The following is a 21,016-nucleotide window of genomic DNA, read 5'->3' as shown; positions in this document are numbered from 1 at the left end:
ATAGTAATCAGCGCCTCATGCGCTGGTCCTTACTGCTTCAGGATTTTAATGTTGACATTCGCTACAAAAAGGGCTTGGACAATGTCATGGCCGATGCGCTGTCTAGGTCTTAGTGCATCAAAAATTTCCTGTGGAGGAAATGTTTGTTCTTAGGTGGGGGGGTGTTATGACCCAGGGTCATAATTTAGTATTTCTGTTGGTCGTGATGTGTGATATGTTCTGTGCTGTTGTTCCTCCCTGCCTGAGGGTGGTGGTGCTACCACTCTTGGTGTTTCTCCAGGTGCTGGCTGATTGGATGAATGGACGGATGGACGGATGGACCAGCTATAAATGGCCGCCACTTGAGACCTTCTTCCTCTCTCTCTTGGCCCTACTCCCAGCTGCACCAGGCTTCGCTTGTATTGTACTATATTCTGTGAATTTGTATTGTTGTATTGATTGGTAGTTTAGCAGTCCAGGTAGTAGTAGGGGTGAGTAGCTCTTTTTGTTTATCTCCTTTTTCTCTTGTTTATTTTATAGGGAGTCAGGTTAGAAACCTGTATTTTGTTTTCTCTGTTTTTTTGGTTAGGTAAGTTAGTTTCGGGTCAGATTGTTTTGTTTGTTGTTTTGGGCCATGCTCACCCTGAAGCTTCATACTACCATCATTTCTAAATAAATGAACTTTTGTTGGACTGCAGCTCTGTAGTAATCTTCGTCCTTGGGAGTGGGGAAAAGAGGGGAGCATTTATACCTTTTTCTTGTTGCGTTTGGTTCCCCTAGGCCGGACGTAACAGGCAGTAGAACTGCTGGCCACAAGAGATGAATTTATTGCAGCCCAACAGAGTGATGAAACACTAAAAAACTGTTTGTCTTCTGTTCTTAGTACTGAAGTGGCAAAAAAAAAAAAAGAAAGTGGCCTACCTCATGGACCATGGATTGCTGATTCGCCGTTGGAGTGCTGATGTCTTGGATGGTGGAGACTGGAATTCAACCTACCAAATTGTGGTCCCAATGGCTTATTGATCCCAGGTACTGTCTTTGGCTCATGACAATCCGTGGGCTGGACATCTCGGTGTCACAAAGACTTATAATAAAGTCCTTAGACATTTCTTCTGGCCAGGACTCAAGTCTGATGTGGTGCGCCATTGCTGCTTCTGTCATGTGTGTCAGGTAACTGGCAAACCAAATCAAGTGGTTTCTTCTGCCCCACTCTGCCCTGTACCTGTGATGGGTCAGCCATTTGAAAAAGTGATTGTAGACTGCGTGGGACCATTACCAAAGACCAAATCTGGCAACCAGTTTCTTCTGACCATGATGTGTGTTTCCACTAGGTTTCCAGAGGCTGTTCCACTACGGAAGATCACAGCTCCAGTTGTCAGCAAGGCACTCGTGAAATTCTTTACAATGTTTGGTCTTCCTAAGGTGGTTCAGACTGATCAAGGTACCAGTTTTACATCCCGAGTGTTTTCCCATGTACTGAAAACATTAGGCATTAAGCATGTAACCTCAACCCCGTATCATCCTGAAAGCCAGGGGGCACTAGAAAGGTTTCATCAGACCTTGAAGTCCATGCTCAGGAAACACTGTTTAGAGTCTCAAAAGGATTGGGATGATGCTGTGCCATTCATTTTGTTTGCTGCTCGTGAAGCTGTACAGGAGTCAGTTGGATTTAGTCCTGCTGAATTGGTGTTTGGACATGAGCTTCGTGGCCCCTTAAAGCTTCTAAAAGAACAACTTCTCTCACCAGAAGGGAAGAAACTCCATAGCATCCCTGAGTATGTGATGAAACTCAGAGCACGTCTTCAGAGTGCCTGCTCTTTAGCCAAAGACTCGCTATCCTCTTCTCGGGTAAAAATGAAGCAACACTATGACCAGAAAGCCACGACACATTCATTTCAACATGGTGACAAGGTTTTGATTCTTTCTCCTATCACTGGGTCTGCTCTGTCTGCGAAATTTTCTGGTCCCTATGTTGTGGAGAAGAAAGTCAGTGACACTAACTTTATCATTCAAACTCCTGACCGCAGACGCAGAAACGGATTGTGTCATGTAAACATGATGAAGCCATATGCTGCGTTCGAGTGCCCATCCAAACCAGTCGGACGTGGGACTTATCCGACCTGAAATGTACTAGCTCCTACTTCTAAGCGTTCGAGGCAATTGAAGTGGAATGTAAACAGAAACCATGACGACCGCCGCGCTAAACTGATACTCGCTTTGTTTTTGAAGAGGCATTTTGACTGTCAGTAATTCAGTCTACTTACATACACAAACGAGATGGAAGAGGCCAAACTGCGGATGAGTAATTATGCACTGTAGCCTTCGTCGTTGCTAAATTGCTTCTAAAAAGTCTAAAATCATCTAAAGGTCACATACAAAATATGTAACGTTATCCATTTGCATAGCTACGCGTTGTCTTATCCCTTCCCCTATTAAACGCTACAAAACTGTATGACAGTAAACAAATTGCATGTTTATGACAAAATTGTCCTGATGTAATGTCAATCAATATTGAATCAATGAGTTTGAGCGCACAATATAAACGACGTGAGACTCCATGGGCGCCGCCATTATCCTCCGACTTAATTTTGGTGAGGTCGGGGTAGGTCGAGCTCCCCCGAGTTCGCCGGTAGGAGGTTCCACTTCGACAGGCATTCCAGTGCACTTTTCCTAGTTGGAGGCAGGATAAGTCCCACATCCCACTGGTTTGGATGGGCGCTCGAACGCAGCAATACTTCACACCAGGAGATGGAAGTGGAATGTCAGGAGTTCCAGAAGTAAAAGAAGTTGTGTCACCAGTATCTGTGTTCTCAACAGTGAGCGCTGCTGAAGAGGATGGGCTGGTTATGAGTAGTGCCTCACCACAGGAGGTAAGACTGAAAAATTCTGAGCTACTTTCTGATCTGTCTCACCTTTTGGCTCACCTTCGTGATGATCATCGTGGTGATGTTGAGAATCTCATTTCTGGCTTCCCATGCTTGTTTCATGATATTCCCTCTCAAACTACTGTCATAAAACATGACATTATCTTGATTAACCCAAGACCCATCAAACAGCGTGCCTATCGGGTTAATCCTGTGAAGAGGGAGTGCATGAGGAAGGAGGTGGACTACCTTGTGGAACATGGTTTCGCTGTGCCCAGTTCCAGTTCGTGGAGCTCTCCATGTGTCCTGGATGAGAAGTCCGATGGCAGTCCAAGGTTCTGTACGGACTTTCCTAAGGTGAACTCTGTGACCGTCCCTGATGCACATCCATTACCACTTATTGATGACTGCATTGATGAAATTGGTCCAGCAGAGTATGTCAGCAAACTTGACATGCTAAAAGATTACTGGCAGGTTCCGTTAACACCACGTGCCTCTGAGATCTCGGCTTTTGTCACACCAGACAATTTTCTTCAGTATACAGTAATGCCCTTTTGTCTCTGCAATGCGCCTGCCACCTTTCAGAGACTAGTAAATAAGGTTCTGGGAAATGTTCCACACTGTAAGGCATACTTGGATGACATTGTTGGTGGCCACCTTGAGAGATGTTTTCACACTTCTAGCTGATGCCTCACTAACTCTCAACCTTCCTAAATGTGAATTTGGGAGAGGTTCTGTCTTGTATCTCGGTCAGCAGGTTGGTCGAGGCCGGGTACGCCCTGCAGATGTGAAGATCACAGCAATTGCTGCATTTCCTGTGCCAACCACCAGGCGAGAATTGCGGTGGTTTCTTGGGATGGCTGGGTACTATCTCAGGTTCTGCAAAAACTTCTCTACTGTGGCAGCCCCGCTGACCAGCCCCTTGAGACCATTTATTTGGTCTAGTGAGTGTCAACAGTCTTTTGAAGATCTCAAATGCCTTCTGAGTTGTAACCCTGTCTTGTCTGCACCAAACTTCTCCTTGCCCTTTAAATTGGAGGTTGATGCCAGTGTTCAAGGAAGTTTGCCAAGCACCAACTAAGGTACTCTACGATCGAAAAAGAATCTCTTGCTTTGTTGTATGCTTTACAACATTTTGAGGTCTATCTTGTATCCAGTGTTAAACCTTTAAAGGTTTTCACTGATCACAACCCTCTTGTCTTCCTCTCCAGGATGTGCAATAGTAACCACCGCCTAATGCGTTGGTCCTTATTTGTTCAGAACTTCAACCTGGAGATTGCACGTAAAAAGGGGTCAGAAAATGTACTGGCCAATGCATTGTCTCGTGCGTTATAGGTAGGATTAGTCGACTGTCCAAACCTTCGGTTGGACTTTTAAGGGTGGGGGTGTTACATGTAGAGGTGTGTGTGTGTGTCTCTGTCTTCCTTGTTCTACAGGTGAGAAATTGGAAGATTGGCTGCCACCTGTGAGCTCCAGATTAGCTGTTGGTTGGCCCACCCACCAGCCAATCAGGACAGTGGACACCTTTTTTAAAAAGCCTCTCACGTGTGTTACTGAGTCTGATACTGTCATACTTGTTTGTGGTGAGGAGGACAGGCTGAGGTAAGGCTGGGGTACCCTATACATTCGCTCACTTAGACTGCCATTGTTAATACACTAGGTTATGGGTTGTTGCCACCATTGTATTTTTTATTACTTTCAGATATTTCTTAGAGAAGGGTCAGGCCTCTTCTTTTCCTTTTTCTTTTCCTCTCCGGTTGAGTTAGGCCCTGTTTTTTTGTACTTTCCTCATTTTGTTTGGCACAATCCCCACAGTCACCCTCCCTCCACAGTTTTCAAACCTTCATAAGTTGTTTGAGTTTTCATTTAAATAACCGTAAATAAATATTTTTGACTGCATCCCATGCTCCCTGGGTTCCTTCTGTGTTGATTGTCAGTGTTATTGTTTCTGTTAAAAAGGGAAACATAACCATTGGGGGCTCGTCCGGGATTTGAACCCGGGGCCTCTTGCATATAAATATTCATTGTTCCCCTGATCCATTCACCTCATCTTTTATCTCCTTCAGCTCTTTGTTTCTGGTCTCCAGCTCCTTCAGCTTCTTCTTCTCCTTCTCCTTTAGTTCATTGACCTGAAAGGAGAAAACCTGCAGTTGTATCATTTCACCAGTACATGAGCAACCTCATAGTCGAGTCTGAAGGTATCAGTGTTTATCAGAGTTAGACATTTATAACATGGTCATCTAAGAAAATGTAAGAACAATAGGAGGAAGTGTTTATGAGCTTGCTCTTCACCTCATCTTTTATCTCCTTCAAATCTTTGTTTCTGGTCTCCAGCTCCTCCTCCAGCTTCTTCTTTTCCTGCTTTAGTTGATTTATCTGAGTAAAAAGGAGGTGAAGTCCAGATTGTTAACAGTGAGACAGTAACTTGTTCAGAACATATTCTCTATTATCTACTGTGTGTATTTTAAATGCTGTTTCTTCCTGTAGTTCTATCATTTGACCTGTAGATGGAGCAGGTTTGTGTTTGTCAAACTCCACCAGTAGTTCATTAAGAACAGAGAACTCAGTCTCTCTGAGATTAGAGTCAAATATGTGAAGCTTTCTGTCACTGATCAAATCATTTCTTTGTCTGTTCATCCAGCAGGTGGTCTACATCATACCAGTCTATTCTAGTTAGGAGATAGGACAGAGTATTCTGGCTAGAACATAGTCAGACCTTCTGACCTTCTACCAAGAAGAGAGAAGATGTTGACCACCAACATCAACCTCCTTAGAACATGACAATGATCTGAAGATTAAATTAAATAGAAACACACTGAAATGAGAACAAACATGTGGCTGGAAAAGAATCTGATAGAAACTACTAACCTTCCTCTCCATCTGTCTGTAGGAATTAAACACCTGAGAAGAATGAAGAGAGATCAGGAAAGATTATAAATGATGGACATGCAGATTGTATCATAATTCTTATAATGTGATCACTTACCCTGAGAAACTTGGAAGACGTGGAATCAGCATCTTTGTTTTCCTCCAACTGGAAGAATTTATTAAAATCAAATAAAGATTTTATCATCACTGATTCTATTTCTTCATGTCAGACTAAACAACACATTTGACATTTAATCTGAAGGACGTATTCATAGAAAAGATTTTAGACTTGTATATCTGGACTCTGGATGTTGTTGTTTCTGATGAGAATAATGTGTGTGAATAAAATACTTCTCTCTCCATGTCTATGAGCTTGTTCTTCACCTCATCTTTTATCTCCTTCAGCTCCTCCTCCAGCTTCTTCTTCTCCTTTAGTTCATTTACATGAGAGGAGAGAGAAGATTAAGTTCAGATTCTTAACCCTTCATAGGACACTCATTGAAATACTTGGACATTGTAAATTGTAACCCTATAGCGTTATTGTAGGACATAAGAATACTTTTTTTACTGTTGTGAAATTTTTCAAAATTGTTCATTTTCACATAGAAAAATCAAGGTTAATGAAGTTACTATATTTGGTTCATTGTCCTTATGTGGTAAACAAATGTAAACATGTATTTAGACCATTAGAACATCAGTGCTGATTCAGACACTTGTCAACATTATCACTTTACAAACCTCACTGAGAGAAACAGGGACGCAATTTAAAATGTGTGTGAAGTTACCAAATATGGTTCCTCGTCCCATAAGGAGTTAAAGATTAACTTCTGTGTTCAGTGTTTCCAGCTCATTTAATTCTCTGATATTTCTCTTCCTGTTGTTTTTCATGGTTGAGCTTTTTCTTAAACTTGGATGAAGAAGATCTTTAGTTCAGTTTGTTGATGTGTGTTTAGTTTATGTCATTTCTAGGGATAGGAGCAATATTTGTGTCATTTATTGTTCTGATTGATATGAACTAAATAGCTGTCTGTACATTTTTTTTTCATGTAATAAATATCTGAGTAAAATCCTAACCCTGAACCTCCTAAACTATGAGCTTGTTCTTCACCTCATTCATCTCCTCCAGCTCTTTGTTTCTGGTCTCCAGCTCCTCCTCCAGCTTCTTCTCCTTCTCCTTTAGTTCCTTTATCTGAGTAAAAAGGAGGTGAAGTCCAGATTGTTAACAGTCAGACAGTAACTTGTTCAGAACATATTCTCTATTATCTACTGTGTGTATTTTAAATGCTGTTTCTTCCTGTAGTTCTGTCATTTGACCTGTAGATGGAGCAGAGTTGTGTTTGTGTTTGTCAAACTCCACCAGTAGTTCATTAAGAACAGAGAACTCAGTCTCTCTGAGATTAGAGTCAAATATGTGCAAGCTAATTGAGACTGAGATCACTGAGAGATGCACTGAGATCGCGAGACCACGGAGACGAGATCTGGATTCAACATGGTGGCGGCCAGCAGCTAGATCAGACTGAATGTTTTCCGTCATTTCTCTGTTAAAAATACTCAAACAACAAAAAAGTCCAACTCATTACGAGATGTTCTGTAGAACTACTCACCTCTCAGATGAACGCAATTCAGAAAGAAAATAAAACACTATCCTCGATATTCAAACGTGCAGTATGCGAGACAACCTCATCTTTTCTGGAAACCCCGAGAACACAACTGACAACCCTGAGACACTCCTCAAAAACTTCATGAGCTCCATGCTGAAACTCTCATCAGACACTGTACGGCATGAACGATCAATTTCTCAAGGAAATAAACGAACGAAGGAAAACTCTATATCCAATATTAAAACAGCACAGACAGAAGGGTGAATGGGCTACCCTTGTAGCAAACAAACTACTTTAAAGGTCAACTGTTCCGTGACTCCTCCACCACACCCTGGCTTCTATAACAAATACTTTATTGCAAAACCAAATATTAAAAATAGAAATAATTAAAGCATCTCAAGCATCTCGCTATCTCCAACCGTAAATAACTCTCTGTATCCGCATTTCGGCATATATTTACTCATCTCTCTCTCTCTCTCTCAATCTCTCTCCCTCTCTCTCCCAACCCCCTTGACAAAAGTCATGAATCACCTTTCAAAAATGAACCCCAGTTTCTGCCTTATACAGGAAACACATCTCACAGCACCAGAACACCTCAAACTCAAGACAAATATATTTCTCATCATACAACTCAACAAAAAAGGGGCTGCTATTTTGATAAACAAAAACATCCCATACCACAACCAAACCACAATTACAGACCTGGAGGGACTTTTTATCATTATTAATGGACATATTGCAAACATTAAAATAACAATAGCCAGCATTTATGGACCTAATGATGACCTAATGAAGCCACAGTTCTTCCATACATTGTTCTCACATCTCAAAGCTTAATCAGACTCAATAATTATAGTAGGAGGAGACTTTAATACCATCATTGACCCTAATTTAGACCGATCACACCTTGGAAGCACCCAAAGAACATGGGACTCATCAAATACCGTTAAAAAATACATGGAGGAAACCCATTATAAAGACAATATTCATACTATTCACCCCTGCACAGAAGTTGTTCACGCATTGACTACTTCTTACTTAGTAATTCCATTATATGTCAAATTAATAACCCGGAAATCCACCCTATAGTAATCTCAGATTATGGCCCAGTCAGCTTTGAATTAATATATCAAACTACTCCACCACCCACAAGTAGGTGGCGGTTCAACACATCACTCCTGGCAGACGAAGACTTTAATAGTGCTCTTTCTAGAGAGTGGACATCCTTCGTGGAATTGAACGATTCCCCAGAAACCTCAGTGAGGGACAAAAAAAAAAAAAAAAAAGAGAACAAGAAAAACACCAAGAACTGGAACATAAACTTAAACTTTTCCAATCCCAACACTACCACTCACCAAAACGAGCAAAACCAGAAAGAAATACAGAACATCAAGACACAAATAGAGGATATACAACAACAAACTCAATTTCTCATACAAAGAACAAGACTGAATAACTTTGAAAACAATGAAAAAAATGGAAAATTCCTCACCAGTCAATTGAAAAGAATTCTACAAACATTTCTGGCAACTCATATCCCCCCTTTTCATCAGAATGGTCAACAAGATTAACCTTTATCTATTGAGACAAAAATGTCTCAATAGATAAAGGTTCAGTTATGTTTAATTTCTTTTGGGGAAAAAATAACAAAACAAAACAAAAACACACTATCCATTTACATTGTTTTATTAAACCGTCTATAATTCTTATCATAGAAAATATTATTTATCTTATTGTAATTACGCAAAACATAATGTAACAGGTAGCATTGATTTCTTGTCACCCTCTCCACTCTTTGTCTACTAGTATTGCAGTTTCTTTCTTTCTTTATTTATTTTTTACTATGCCCCTTTTCTTTCTTTTTTTTCTTTTTACTTCACCCACCCACACAACACAACACATACAACTAGCACAATTTATCTTGTTCAATATTCTACACTGTTTTGTCCTTGTCATGTAAGTACTTTGCTTGTTTTTCTGTTTTTCTTTATCAATAAAAACATTATAATAATAATGAAGTGCAATAAGAAAAGTTAAAAAAACAAGTCAAATAGAGTCAAATATGTGAAGCTTTCTGTCACTGATCAAATCATTTCTTTGTCTGTTCATCCAGCAGGTGGTCTACATCATACCAGTCTATTCTAGTTAGGAGATAGGACAGAGTATTCTGGCTAGAACATAGTCAGACCTTCTGACCTTCTACCAAGCAGAGAGAAGATGTTGACCACCAACATCAACCTCCTTAGAACATGACAATGATCTGAAGATTAAATTAAATAGAAACACATTGAAATGAGAACAAACATGTGGCTGGAAAAGAATCTGATAGAAACTACTAACCTCCTCCTCCATCTTATTCTTCTTGGAACTAGATAACTGAGAAGAATGAAGAGAGATCAGGAAAGATTATAAATGATGGACATGCAGATTGTATCATAGTTCTTATAATGTGATCACTTCCCCTGAGATAAATGGAAGACTTGGAAGCAGAAGCTTTATTTTTCTCCTAAAAAAGATTTCATCATCACTGATTCTATTTCTTCCTGTCAAACTAAAGAAAGAAAAATGGTAAATTGTCTTGTTTTTTTCCAATAGATTTATCTGATTTATCTTAAAAACCTTTTGTTTATATTTTTTTTTAACTTGCTGGATTTTGTTGTTTCTGATGAGAACGATGTGTGTGAATAAAATACTTCTCTCTCCATGTCTATGAGCTTGTTCTTCACCTCATCTTTTATCTCCTTCAGCTCTTTGGTTCTGGTCTCCAGCTCCTCCTGCAGCTGATGATTCTCCTCCTTTAGTTCATTGACCTGGGAGGAGGAGAAAACCTGCAGTTATATCATTTCACCAGTAGATGAAGCAAAGTCATAGTTGTGTTGATTACAGATAAGTCCTCAGTAATATAATCAGGGGTGCATATAACTGGTACGCATGGGCGACAAAAATCAGGAATGCGTGATGCCACTTGTGTTACTATGCACCTTTGTGTACTTGACCTATCATTTCATCTAACCTTACACATGTTGCTTGTCAACTACTGTCAGAGATGTCCAAAAAACAACAGACACTAAGCAGCTTCTTTGGCACTTCCATACCACCTACATAGAAACGCCAACTGGAGCCAGAAAATACTTTTTTGGAAAAGTGGCTCCAAGATGTGCAGTGGCTTGAAGCTAACGATGAGTGCACTGAAATATGGTGCCACTCACATCCACATCTAGCAGACAATATAGGTGTGTTTTATAAAGGCTCAAAGTATTTCAACCATCCTTTATTTGACGAACATGCAAATAGCAAGGAGCACACGAATGTGGCGCAAGCCATTGCTAATAAACAAGCTAACAGAGAAGAAATTAACAGTCGCCCACTTATCAGATGGCGAGACAAGCTGAATGAAGAACAGCAGCAAGCTCTGTTTAATATTTTTCTCCTCACCTTCCATAAAGCTAAACAAGCACGTCCCATGTCTTCCTATTCTGAGGATGTTCCTTTACTGAAGCAACTACGAGTAAATGTCGGAGGTGCATATCATTTACATGAAGGGGGCACACGGATCATGCAGATCATCGCTCACACCATCAGCGGGGAGTTACGAGCCAAGTTGCAGTCTGTTGAATTTTGGGGGCTGCTTTTTGATGGATCTGATGGTCTGTAGATTAATTACTGTTCATATAAATTACAAGTAAACAAGCCGACTGTCACTGGGTACACACAGTGCTCGGAGATGACATCATCCAGGTCAGAGGTTAGTAGGTCAATATACAGACCCCAGATGATGATTTCAGTGCTTTCTGTCAAACATGCCAGACATGGGCAACATCTTGAAGACCACATCCATTAGGTTTCAGAAGGAAAAGCTGACCATTGGAGAATGTAAGGATGAACTCATGGTGGCCATTGGACAGTTCACACTTCTGCTTGGTGGTGAAGGCCACAGGGCACACACTGTTTCTAATACTGATGCTGACAGAGACAAGACAGATTTACTCAAGGGGTTATGAAGAGTTTGAAATCAGATATGACTCCCTCAAGTCATCTGATCATTTCTTAGTATTTGATCCTTCAACATGGCCTCAGGAAATGCAAGACCTCCATAGTTTGGCAGCATTCTCAAGAAATATGAGGCCACCTTGCAACTTGACAAAGACACCACTGTGACAGGATGTGATTAAAGCAGGCAGGAAAACGCCTAGGAGTCTCTTCTGTGTATGACTTTGTCCAAATATTAAACAAAAGTAACCCAGATGCTTACTCCAACATCAACACATCGGTTAAGCCAGTGGGGGGCGCCCACCCTAGGGGGGTCGCAGAGCCATTGCAGGGGGGGCGCAGGGCGGAGGATGGAATTATACGGTGACAATTTTTCGGGACTCCCACGAGCCACGGTATTCCAGCGGGAGTCCCGTGGTATAGGAGTCAATTTCACTGTTGGTAACGTGATAGGGACGGAATAGAGCAAATAATTAACGGAAGCGGGCGGGAACGGAACGGAGCCGGAGGTTAAATTATAAAATGACGCTGCAATGCGGTGAGTGCGCCCAACTTTAGACAACAATATAAGGAGCAGGACGGGATTTGGGAGTCTCTCGGGATTTTGCGGGACAGGATTTTTTTTAGGGGGGTAGTCACGTGATCGGGATATGACGGGAGTATTTTTGTGGGCTCAGGATGGGATGGGAGCGACAATTGATTCCCATGTCACCCTCTAGATGTTTTTGACGGGCTATCACATAATTTCACGTTAAAGTTTACTTTTATTTGTTCAAAAAAGGTTGAGGTTTGTATTAATTACAATGTGTGGAGTAAACTACAATGGAGTCTGAAAATAACTGTTTTGATTTGGGAACCACTGAGTTAAGCTGTCTCTTACACTGCCTTGAAGCAGTGCAACTTGTGAGAGGGGATTCTCACATCTCAACATAATAAAAACCAAGTACAGATCTCATCTGTCACATGCTCTGTCTCTCTGCCCTGATGCACATTCATCTGTCAAAGCAGACCACAGAGACATTTGACCCAAAGCAAGCTGTTGACCTGTGGATGGATACCACTAATCAGAGAATCAACCAAGGACAGGGAGGTACATCTGCAGCGTCTTCATCATCTACCATGTGGGAAGCTGAAGCAGAGGACAGTGGGGACGACACTGAGGAGGACAGTGAGGAAGACTGTACTTATTAAGACCACGCTACAAATGGAGTGAGAACCAAACACCATCTCCTGGTACTCACCCAAGTAACTCACTAAAAACGTTATGTGCACCCCTGAATATAATGATATTGTTGATGTGTCTCTACATGTTTCTCCACCTCTTCAGTCTTGTTCTCCAGTTGAAGTCTCATCTCTTCAGTCTTGTTCTTCAGTTCTTTGGTTTTCTGCAGCTCTTCTTCAATCTTCTCATATTTCTCTGTCAGCTATCAGACAGACAGATGGATGATGATCAGTCAGCAGGTTTACTGATGAAACTTTGTTCAAACTGATCAATCTAAACCTTTAATGTTTTACTTCTTGTCTCTTACATCTTTAGTTTCTTCTAAAACCTTCATCTTCACTGTTTCCTCTGTCAGGAGCTTTTCTCCTCTTTCAGCGTCATCTCTGGATCTTTTCTTGGTTTCTGTGTAAAATCAAAGCAGCTGAATTCAACTATAAAAGACGTTTGCTGGTGTTTTAGATCATTAATGTGGTAACTCATCTGGAACTTACTGGTTGTATTTTGTCTCCACACAAAGAAGACACCTGCTAAAATAACCATGATGCTAACAGCCAAGCTAACAGCCAAACCAGTGATGATGGGAACAGCAGAACTGGACGAGGACAAGAAGAAATCATCTGAAATGATAACACACAGAGTTACATGACATTTCTACACAATCACACACAAACTGTGTCAAACTAAAATAATCTCATGGTCTGTTTTCTAAGCGTGTTCTACCTGCAACATGTATGTGAGTCTCTCTGGTCTGGTTGATGTTGTTCTGTTGGACTCTACAGGTGAAGCTGTTGCTGTGTCTCTTGTCCACAGTCACTCTGCTGCTGACAGTATAGAGGTCATCAGGACCTCTGACTGTCTCTGGAGGTCCAGCAGAGAGCAGGTTTCCCTCAGCGTCCAGCCACAACACCTCAGGCTCTGGATACCAGCCTGCAGACTCACACTGTAACACCACTCCTCCTCTGTCTCTGTCCATCCCTGATAAACTGATGGCGGGTGAGGAAACAGGAGCTGAAGCTGAGCACAAGGAAGAAGAAACGTGGTTTTTAGATGTTTTAATCCAACTGAAATATGTTCCTAGAGACATATACAGTGTTGGTTCTCATCATGTCTTCACTCACCAACACGTAGCTGAACAACAGTCTCCTTTTCCAGAGCTGGAATAAAACATCTGTACTGTCCCTCATCAGAGAGTTTCACTTTGGAAAGTTTCAGTGAAATGTTTCCTTTCTTCAGCTCATCAATGAACAGAGATGTTCTCCCCTCAAACAAATGGTGCTTTTTACCAAGAAGTTCCTGTTGGGAGTGCCAAACATAAACAAATCTTGGGTCTAGATCTGGTCTCGTCCACTCCAACGTTAAGTCAGTGGCGTCTTTGGCAGGCTGGAAGTGACATGGTAAAACTACGTCTTCACCAAGAGTTGCTACTATTGGCTGAGATGAACCAATCAGTTCAGACTGACCTGGAAATCAGAGAGAGTCTGTTTAGATAGATGGATATATCTATTTATAAAAACATCATAAGGGAAACCAGTTACTAAGACACATTTGATATCATTTCTGTACTAAATGGCTGTATTGTGTTTTAAATTGAATACATATCAACTACATAGAATGGCTTAATTAACATTTTATTTGGGTCAAATTTACCTTTGCAGACGTGTGTTAGGAAAAGATGGAAAACCAACACAGTGAGAGATGAGAGGCGAAAGGTAAGGTGCAGTTCATCCATCTGGAAAAGAATCACGAAGCTCTGGAAGTGAAGAATAAAACTACATTGATTTATACTGAAGAAACATATGCATAACAGAGAAACCAAAATAAAAAGGAGGAAATGGAGGAATAAAAAGTCTTCACATACCTGAGAGTCAGATGATCCGGAAACAGGTTGGACGAGTGTCAGAAAGGGATGGGCTGGAAATAATAGGAAGAATCAAAAAATACAGCAAGGTAGAGCTGAAGAAATAGAGAGAGACTATTAATAATTGCAAAGATGATTCTTCAGAGTCTATGTTGATGTTCAAAGTGAGGACTGACAGAACAGACTGTCGATCTGAGGAAGTAGTTTAATAGTTTTTAAAATATAGCAGATAATACAGTGAATATAGTTAAACCTTCATCTGTGTTTAGGGCCAGGTCAGTGAGCTCTGCTTTAGTGAGTGAATGTGTCCCTGGCAATGTCCATCACATAACCATAACTCTAACCATAGGGGTAACGCTGTCCCTAACGGAAGGGCTAAGCTTAACACCAAACCTAAACCTACCCTAAAATAAACATTAACCCTAGTTCAAATCTTAACCCTAATTCTAACCCTAACCCTAACACCAAATTATGGGTTAGGGTCAAGGTGAGATGAGTCACCTTAAAGCAGGTGTAGCAGCCACACACTCAGGTGAACTGTCAACCGGGGATTGTACAGGGAAGTAGACTCCACCACCAGAGAAGCCCAACCACCACTTTATTCTACTGCATCACACACAAACAAACAGAACACCTTAACTACAGTCGACCAAATGCTGAAACCCACCCAACACTTATTAACTGACAGTCAGCATTTATTGCAGCTCCATCACTCACAGCAACGTAGCAGCTACAATCCACCAATAAATATATTTATATATCAGTTAACTAAAGTTAGTCTTTGATCATAAACAACCCTTCATTCTTACCTCGTTGGTGACAGCCCCTCTACAAATCCTGACATGTCGTTGTTTTATACTTTTACTTTTATAAAATCCCTCAGCTCTCTGCTATGTCTCTGTCTCTGTTACATACCGATCAGGCAGCTGTTTCTGACTCCGGCAGAGGGGGGAGGTTGAGAGACGTCTGGAGGAGAGGACCCACAAGAGGACGATCGACAGAGGCACAAATAGATAAATGGAAAACAACTGAGAGAGATAAAGAGGAGGAAATGGAGGCAACTGATTCACATACCTTCAAGGAAATCAGGTGAAACTAAAACAGGTTGGGTGAGTGTTCAGTGTCTGACACAGAGAGAGACATCACATCTCAACATTTTATACATCTTTTTGAATGTCTGAAAACATCAGCAGAAAGTAGACAAAGAGAACCAAATTTAACATATCAAACAGAAATACGATATTATACTTGTGTAATTGTTTATTCAGGAAAATGAGCCAATATTACATATCCATGATAGAAGTGTAAACAGTGTGTAAAAGTCAGTGAGCCCTGAATGTTTCTGGTAACTGCTGATCAGTGGTCTACAGCAGCTTGGAGGTATTTTATCCCATTCCTCAGAACAGAACCACTTCAGTTCTGAGATGTTGGTGGGTTTCCTCACATCAACTACTTGCTTCAGGTCCTTCCACAACATTTCTATTGGATTAAGGTCAGGACTTTGACTTGGCCGTTTCTAAACATTCATCTTCTTCTTCTTCTTTAACCGTTCTTTTGTAGAACCACTTGTGTTCTTGGTTCTCGTTGTCTTACTGCATGACCCAGTTTCTCTTCACATTCAGCTCATTGTTGGACAAATAGAAGGTTAAACTGCTTCACAAGATTTTTTCGCTATTCGTAATTAAATATGAGACGCTCATCCAAAATTGAAATCACAAATATGTGTGTTAGTTGGTTTCACACAAAACTGTCTCTGTTATTGTATCTAAGGTGGGACCTACTGTACAGTATATGGGTGAATGTGACCTTGCTATTGTCAGAGAATGATGAAGATGTGTTAGTTCAGCTTTGATTTCCTCTGACTGGGAGGAGACGACATCCACAGATTAGTCCTTTCACATCAGTCAGCTTCATGTTCTATCAGTCAATCATTCAGACTTTATTAGTGAAGCACCTCAGTCTTCAGGTTCCTCTCCAGAGTCTCCACTTCTTCCTCAGCTCTTTCTCTTTTCTTCTCCTCCTCTTTGAGCTTCTTCTCCCACTGAGAGTGAAGTCACATAAAGAGACATGATGAGAAACATTTACTTTTATTGAGGAACATGAGAAACTGATTTGGTTAAAAACTACTTCCTTATTATGGAATTAAAAGATTTGCATTAAAGATCAACCTCTGTTTCCAGCTCCTTCATGTCCTTCTCATGTTTCATTTCCTGTTGCTTTTCTTTGTAGTTCTGCTTCATTAACTGGTAAAAGAAAATATGGAGAGATATTTCATTTCTGATGAATTCTGTTTAACAATTCTCTGAGATGTGATCTCAGTGACTTTTTTTTTTATCCCCTGCATCTCTTCTGATGATTCTCCTTTTGAAGCTTCTTGTTTCATCTTGCTTCCAGTTTCCTGCTGAGTTTCTGTCTCTGGTTTCAGAACCAATAAGCAACACTTCAGTTTTAGAAACATCTCTGCTGTCCATGATCTGATAGAAAATATGAAAATGACTTGATGATTCTCAAGTGAAAGAGACAAACCTCAGTCTTCAGTTTCCTTTCCAGAGTCTTCACTTCTTTCTCAGCTCTTTCTCTTTTCTTCTCCTCCTCTTTGAGCTTCTTCTCCCACTGAGAGTGAAGTCACATAAAGAGACATGATGAGAAACATTTACTTTTATTGAGGAACATGAGAAACTGATTTGGTTAACAACTACTTCCTTATTATGGAATTAAAAGATCTGCATTAAACACAAATCTCTGTGTCCAGTTCCTTTACTTTCTTGTCATGTATAATTTCCTGTTCCTCTCCTTTGTTGATCAGCTTCATTAACTGGTAGAAAGAAGAGATGAAGAGAGATTTTATTTCTGATGAATTCTGTTTAGTGTTTCTCTGAGATGTGATCAAGTCTTGTCCATGATGTTTCTTCTGAGTGGATTTGAATGTTTTCTTTCTGAAATCAACATTCATGTCATTTATTCTTATTTATATGAACTAAATAGTTTTTGGTTCATATTTTATCTCCTGTAGCTCTTTGTTTCTGATGATTCTCCTCTTGGAGCTTCTTGTTTTCATCAGTTAGTTTTTCCACCAGAGGAGGGAGAAAACAGAAAGAGAAGAAGAGATTAACAGTGGATCTCCTACATGAATTGTCTTATTTTTTCTTAAATTTTTTCTCACGTGAAGAAATTAGAGGATAAAAAGAAAATCCTTCTTGGGGTTCATGGGATCTTTGCATCAGTTCCAGATCAGAGAGAATTTAAAAGCTGTCTTTCTGCTCTTAGTCAACATCCATGTGTTCTTAGTTATGTTTCTAATGTGAGCCTCAAACCTGAGATCTGACTCAAAGTTTATTCCCAGTGCTTGTTATACTGAGGAAGTAAAGCCTCTCATGTTTTGCATTGTGTTTTATGTTTCTGTTTCCGCTTTTATTTTGTTAACCGTTTCCTTTTGTGTTATAGTTAGCTTGTCCTTCCTGTCTTCCAACCCTGATTTTTTTCACCTGTGCCTAATTTTCTCAGCGTGTATATATTGTCTTTGTCTGCCTTAGTCTTTTGCCAGTTTGTCCTCTCTCATGCCCGTAGAACCAGTGCCATCTCAGCCTTGTCTTGCCATGTCATCATTTCACCTTGAGCTTTTGTTATTTTTCTTGATTGTTTGATATTTTATTTTTACCATCGATTACATTTTCCTCAGTGTGAGAGATTTTGAGTTTTCTTGTTCTAGTCTTTTGTTTTTTTTTTAGTGTGTTTCCTCGTAGAGAGTGATTTTGTGCTTTCTTAGTCATTTATTTTCTTGTATTGGTTTTGCCTTGTGTTGAATAATTTTTAGTTATTATCAGAAATAAAGACTGTGATTTGGAACATCATCTTCGAGTTGTGCATTTGGGTTCAAGCCTTGTACAGTCCTGACACTACTGGTGTTCTACTGATCAGACTGCATCACCGTCCAGCAGGCTGAATGTCAAAGGTCTGGACATTATTGTCTCTTTGTGCTGTAGGCTTTGCAATGGGTCTGTTTCTTGACCAGGTTCATCGGAAAAGTCATCATCTGTGGAATGATATAGTCACATTATCACTCTTCGGTAGAGTCCTGCCATCTCATGTTAGTGCTGATTAAATCATAAATAATCTTGTTCCAGGGGACATGTGTTCATTTCTTTAGACCTTCCATTAACATCCATCCTGAGCAATCAGTGTCCAGCCTAAAGTATAGGTGTAAACACACCCAGGACGCATTTGACTGATCCGGTCTCAGTCCACATGTGGAAGTGGTCTAGGACACATTTGACCTCATTCATTTGGTAGTGTGAACACACATAGAGTCCTGGGTCATGTCAACTCAGAGATCAAAAAATAAATAATATAACATGTGTTTTTTTTAATTTCAGAGGAACTTTACAGCTTGTTCTGTAATATATACCACGTCCCCTTGTGTAGGTGTAGAGCCAGTGACTGTTATAATATTCTATGACGCAGCAAATGATCTCAGTGTTTATTTGCATACAGAGCATGAAAATGAAATCACATCTCAAGATGGTTTGAACTTGAAAAGGATATCATTCAGTCTTACCCTGGAAGCCAGCCTGAAGTGCCCCCACCCTGGAGTTGAATTTGTCTACAACAAAAATGTCTGCTGTCAGTGAAGCAAGCATATCGAGTCTGTTGATGCAGAATCCCTCTGCAGAATCTGGGTAGTCCTCTGACCAATCAGAGACATTTAGTTGTGACCAAATTCAACTCTGTGGTGCTCAGATGACGTGTCTGACTGCTGTTACTCTTCTGTCCATCATCATATTAAGCTACGCCCACAGAGGATCTGATTGGAGCATAATCAGAGAGAATCCAGACCAACTTTCCCCCTCAAAAAAAAAAACATTGTAGGTGATGGAAGTTGGTCTGACTAAGCTGACACCACGTGATGAGTGTAGCTGTTTGTATTGTATTATTGTTAAATGAGTTAAACTGATCCTTTACAAAATCACTTTAGTGACTTTTAGGTCCTTCTTTGTTATCAAGGATTTTAAAAATGTCTCAAGGCCAAACAGGGTCCCAGTCTCCTATGGAAAGTTTGTTACAAACCAAACTCAATTTATATTTTGGCCTATTTAACAAGATTCTACTTGCCATATTTATTTTGAAGAACTTTAAGGATGTTATGCTCTCTCATCATCTACAGCTGCTTCTTCTCCTCCCCCCAACAACTCCACTCCCATCTTCTTCTTAGCTTCTCTTCTGGCCAGAGTGTTCTGCCATCTACTGGTTATTGTTGTGTACTGCATCGCCACCGGCCTGCTGGTTTCCATTCACTGCAGTCGGAGGACTGGTTGCTACTTCTTGTCCAGCAGTTCATAGACTGATTGAGGTTAAAGGTTAAAAACTGTCATAACTTCTTCACCTCCCCCTCAGGAAAGGCACCAGGCGTAACCATGGGGACGGAGCAGCGAGCTGAAGTGAGCAGGGGTTGGATAACGAGAGTCTCAATGGCGCTGATGGCGTTACCACGGAGCATCACTTCTGAGCCGCCATCGAGCTGCTTTAACAGAGGAAACTATACTTCCAGTATTTGATTGATCAAAACTTTACCCTTTGAGAAACTGAACTAACAAACTAAAGACATCCTGGAAAACGGCGCCAACGAAGAGGATCCAGGTCCTGAAGAGGTCTGGATGAGTCCTCTGAGGAAATAGGTCTACTTAACATACAGTTGGTGACAAACTAAAAGAAGAACCCACATAAAGGGTCTCAGTAAGGTGTAGTTCCTCTACATGAGGCCAGAACTGCTTTGTTGAGTCTGCAGCATTGATTCTCCAAGTCTTTGGAAATCTGCAGGAGGAATGAAATGCCTTTCCTCCTATAGGTGTTAGAGGTCTTAGGGGTGTGCAGACCCCACATGTAGAGGTTAATATTGTGCTTACTTTGGTACAAAGCTGAAATGGTGCACTGTAAAAAATTGTTTTAGGCCTCTGAGGTCACATTTGCATGAAATAAAAAAAAATTGATAATGTAAATGTTTAGTCAATCTTTGAATCTGTGCTTTGTTTTCTAGAATCTGCTACAACAGTTACCCATAGTGGACATGGTACACCTGACTATATATCTCCACACACAATGGAAGATTTGCCGTTAAATCTGGTCTAAAACGAGGAAAACTGGACCAGGCCCCAGGAACGTAGAGACAAAAATAACGAACAGAGGAACAACACTTTACCTTCTCAGGGGAAATATGGACAACATAAAGAGACACTATGAGAGGTAACTGATGAACATGGAGAAACTCCTGGAGCTCACTGAGATGAGGCAGAGGAACCAACAGGAGAACATCTCCTAATAATAAGTAATTTCAAAGAACAAGAAACTTGCCAGTGACATGAATTGTGTTGAATGTGGGATTTTGAACTGGTTCATCCATATCTCTGACTCAGAAAGTTCACATTCTTTAAAAAATAAAAAAATAAATAAATAATAAAAACATAATAAGGCAAAAGTCAGCAACAAGTCATCACAAACAATTGACTTAGGACATGTCCCCTGCACTTTTTCAAAAGGCCGTTTTGGTCCCCTGCACTTTTTACCGCCCTAAAACAATGTTACTATAGCAACCAGAGACTCGTCAAGCACTAGGACCAAGCGGAAAACGGCCGCTCAAGCT

General features: G+C 40.6%; 1 protein-coding gene across 1 annotated transcript; it reads right to left on the bottom strand.

The window, feature by feature from the left end:
- Window positions 1-4,845: 4,845 nt before the first annotated feature.
- LOC311492163 (uncharacterized protein) lies at window positions 4,846-15,347 on the bottom strand. Its single transcript, XM_084550361.1, has 15 exons — window positions 15,298-15,347; window positions 14,383-14,435; window positions 14,172-14,274; window positions 13,643-13,984; window positions 13,448-13,538; window positions 11,175-11,275; window positions 10,522-10,529; window positions 10,039-10,140; window positions 9,653-9,688; window positions 6,820-6,900; window positions 6,096-6,140; window positions 5,830-5,877; window positions 5,712-5,744; window positions 5,136-5,219; window positions 4,846-4,972 (listed from the first exon to the last, which is right to left on the bottom strand). Exons 3-15 carry the CDS (start codon window positions 14,251-14,253, stop codon window positions 4,865-4,867), a joined length of 1,161 nt encoding a protein of 386 aa, XP_084406487.1. The 5' UTR covers window positions 14,254-14,274; window positions 14,383-14,435; window positions 15,298-15,347; the 3' UTR covers window positions 4,846-4,864.
- Window positions 15,348-21,016: the final 5,669 nt, after the last annotated feature.

This window comes from Chelon labrosus (assembly GCF_963514085.1).
Source record: "Chelon labrosus genome assembly, chromosome: 1".
Taxonomy (NCBI): Eukaryota; Metazoa; Chordata; class Actinopteri; order Mugiliformes; family Mugilidae; genus Chelon; species Chelon labrosus.
The sequence above is the reverse complement of the archived record's forward strand: the minus strand, read 5'-3'. Positions and strand labels throughout refer to the sequence as shown.

Bases quoted from the DNA above. Each gene is read 5' to 3' on its own strand.
- LOC311492163 (XM_084550361.1), bottom strand. From the start codon at position 14,253: ATGGATGAACTGCACCTTACCTTTCGCCTCTCATCTCTCACTGTGTTG. The intron at 5,745-5,829 runs GTAAGTGATCAC...CATTCTTCTCAG, and splicing joins CGTCTTCCAAGTTTCTCAGG to GTGTTTAATTCCTACAGACA. The intron at 5,220-5,711 runs GTTAGTAGTTTC...CTTTTTACTCAG, and splicing joins ACAGACAGATGGAGAGGAAG to ATAAATCAACTAAAGCAGGA.